The sequence below is a fragment of the Priapulus caudatus genome, unplaced genomic scaffold (genome assembly GCF_000485595.1).
Source record: "Priapulus caudatus unplaced genomic scaffold, Priapulus_caudatus-5.0.1 Scaffold178, whole genome shotgun sequence".
Taxonomy (NCBI): Eukaryota; Metazoa; Priapulida; class Priapulimorpha; order Priapulimorphida; family Priapulidae; genus Priapulus; species Priapulus caudatus.
The window spans coordinates 97,845-101,006 of record NW_014577239.1 but is presented as its reverse complement, the minus strand read 5'-3'; the positions used below and the strand labels follow the sequence as shown (position 1 = coordinate 101,006).

Genomic DNA, 3,162 nt, shown 5'->3' with positions numbered 1-3,162 from the left:
TATATATATATATATATATATATATATATATATATACACGTATATATCAATGTCAACCTTTTCAATTTACTAACCTACACTAATAAATATCAGTAAGTCTCCCAACCAATCACACCATGTGCAAATTTCTATTAGATGCAAACATACATAAAGGAAGTAAATTACCACATTCTGTAGACCCGAGGAATTCCAGTGATGGGTTTTAAGATTTTGAGACACTGTATATAAATGCTGCGTTTATGTAACACATATGTATGGATTGTACCAGGAAAGTTAAAAGCACTGAAAATTTAATTTGTACATATCGCGTGCTGGCGTTTTTGTAGCTTTACTTAAGTAGACAACAACTTTACCAAACCCAAAGCAGGTGTTAACAGGGTCTATAAAAGGACATGACTCTATTGCTGAATGCATAATGACATGCTTGTTGGTACTAATAGATACTATAACACCTATAGGTAATCAGCTATAAGCTTTTTCAAAGTACTAATATTAATAACCATTGGTGATTTACTAGCTATCAATATATGTACCCAAACACTAACCTTTCGCAGAGGCATTCGCAACAAGTAATAATTGATACGTGTACACAAAGCTTCATGCGCTCATACCATACAATTACTGCATAGATCGCACTACTGCTATACAGGATTATAATCCAGATTCAATTAACAAGAAAGGTTGGTTGGAAGGAGTCACTAACCATACTGATGATACCCTACTGGACCTGAAAACTTTTTTTTATGGTGTCAGACCCATTATGAACAATATTAGATGGACAAACGTAGATGTATGCATATAAATATTTATGTAATTTTGTGTTCTCATTGAATCAGTGATTACAGTATAGAAGCAACTCACTCAGTATATAGTATTGTTGTGCATGAATCGATTAGTAAAACTAGGATGACATGGACCAGATAATTAAATAATAAAAACGATTATACTAGTCCTGAATACTAACCATGGTTGAACGTTCACATTCAATATGGTACTGATTATATCAATGCTTAAAATCTGGGTCTGCACACATATCTATTTCTGAGTAGGTGCAATACTTCTATGGATACAGATTCTTCCAAAAACTTGTGTAAAACGTACACTGCCCATCATTACTATTATATGCTCACATCAATGTGTTCACACACTCTGAATCCTCGCTACCTATGGTCAATGTGGCACATAGTCCAATATATTCACATTTCTCTAGTGGAAATGCCTTAAGACATATTTTTCACTGCCAACAGCAAAGTGTGGGGGGGGGGGTTGTTATAGGGCAGTGCCTGAGAAAATTGCACGGTGCACTCAAAGAGGCGCTCACGAGTGAACTGAAGGGCAAGGCAACTGTAATGACAGTGTAATTATGAAAATACAACTGCTATTACCAGCTCTGAGATTTTTCTTATCCCTATTCTCATCGCAACTGCATGCCTTCAGAAAAGCCTGTGCCGACAATGAGCTATAACACGCAGAGTAATCACAGGACTGCGTGCCGGTTTTCAGGATGTTATTAAACGTCATCACGAATTTAACCCCGTTCAGGTTCGAGAGAATTTAACAGGAAAGCTTGAACTGTGCTCTTTCTGCTCTATGCCGTTTTATCCATCAAATAAAAGAATATTAAATTTAGAAATATTTTGTTTAAATGTTAATCACAGAATGTCAGAAAAGCACTATATTCTTATTGGAAGCACCTTAATAACTACATTTTGGCATCTCCCATCAATTTTGAATTTAATTTTTAAATTACAACAAAATTAAAACAAAATTACAATACACAATTTATCTGACACATAAGCTAAAATAACTGTGATAATTATACAACTAAGATTATAATATACTCAAATCCATTAGTTATGGCTGAGGACACATGCAATGAGCAATACAGCTAACATTTTAGACATGTATTACTATTAAATGCAAAAATATGTCACTTTGTATTCTAGCTAAATGTTTGCTACTCTTATACCGTAAACACTCGTATCTAAATATTCACCATTCTATCAGTAAAGTTTTATTCACAATTGTTTTTATATCAAATGAAAATCTGCACCTGTTCGACCTGGTGCTGCTATCTAGTGGTAGAAATTTCGTATGCTTGTGTGTGTATTACGTGAATTTCACTCACCTTCACTAAGGATTGAAACACTTCCAAGCATTGAAGAGCCAACTGGAAATAAAACACCACACATCAGACATGTCAACTATCAACTTCTAAACGTAGCAATTTTTCCTTGCTCAACACGATGTAAACAAACAGATTTCAATCGTTGTACATTTATGTGAAAATAACAATGTACGAGGGTTCTAAGACATGTTAGCTTTACATCATACACTTGCTAATACACAAGCAACACTAGTAAGTATTGTAGTGGTATGAAAAATACGAGAATGGTTAGGAAAACTGTTTGGTATAATTACTTTAATACTAAAAAATATATTCAGCTACAGTTATAACAAGTTACTACTGACACCTTATTAGCAATACTATGAACAGTGAATATTCACTATCAAACCTCTCTTGTTGGAACCAGAACTATGGCATGAACTCCATCAGATCGTTGAAGCTTTGGTCGGACCGACTGCAATTCCTGCACTATTGGGATGACAAAAGACAATGTCTTTCCTGATAAAATAAATTACATAATAATTTACTTATTACTACAAAATAAACAATTTTTAAATATTAAATATAAGCAACATAACAAATACATGTACACTTCAACTAATTTATATCATAACCTACCAAACAGCTGCAATAATAGTGACTTATTAATTTAAGCAGGTAACAACTCGAATGGGTGAACAGTGCTCAATTTTAAGGTTTTTTTGGGTTGTCCGGAGGACAACCAAGGAGTAGCATATGGTTGTCCCTCAAGAGTTTTGGTTGTCCGGATATTATTTAAACATGTGCTGCATGCGCTCTGCTCACGTGATGCTCAGTGCTGTAAAGCAAAAGGCCTAATCATGTACATTTTGTACGTATTGCAGTGACAGCAGACATGGCCATTCGCATTGTTTCACTCAGTATATGAAGAGAATAAAATATTGGTAATGTGGTAAATGATGCTGGGATCAATACGGTGGCGCAGAAGGCTCACCACAAATGCAAATCCCACAACACAAATGCAAATCCCGCAAACCAAATGCAAATCCCGCAAA

The 3,162-nt window shown here is 34.8% G+C and overlaps 1 protein-coding gene across 1 annotated transcript in view; it reads right to left on the bottom strand.

Moving 5' to 3' along the window:
- Positions 1-3,162, bottom strand: part of LOC106806761 (probable ATP-dependent RNA helicase DDX31) — a 139,054-nt gene that overhangs the window by 120,591 nt on the left and 15,301 nt on the right. Inside the window, exons 3-4 of the mRNA XM_014808822.1 lie at positions 2,517-2,626; positions 2,129-2,170 (exon numbers count right to left, since the gene is read on the bottom strand). Of these exons, the coding sequence (XP_014664308.1) occupies positions 2,129-2,170; positions 2,517-2,626 (152 nt within the window). The remainder of the gene's footprint in view (positions 1-2,128; positions 2,171-2,516; positions 2,627-3,162) is intronic.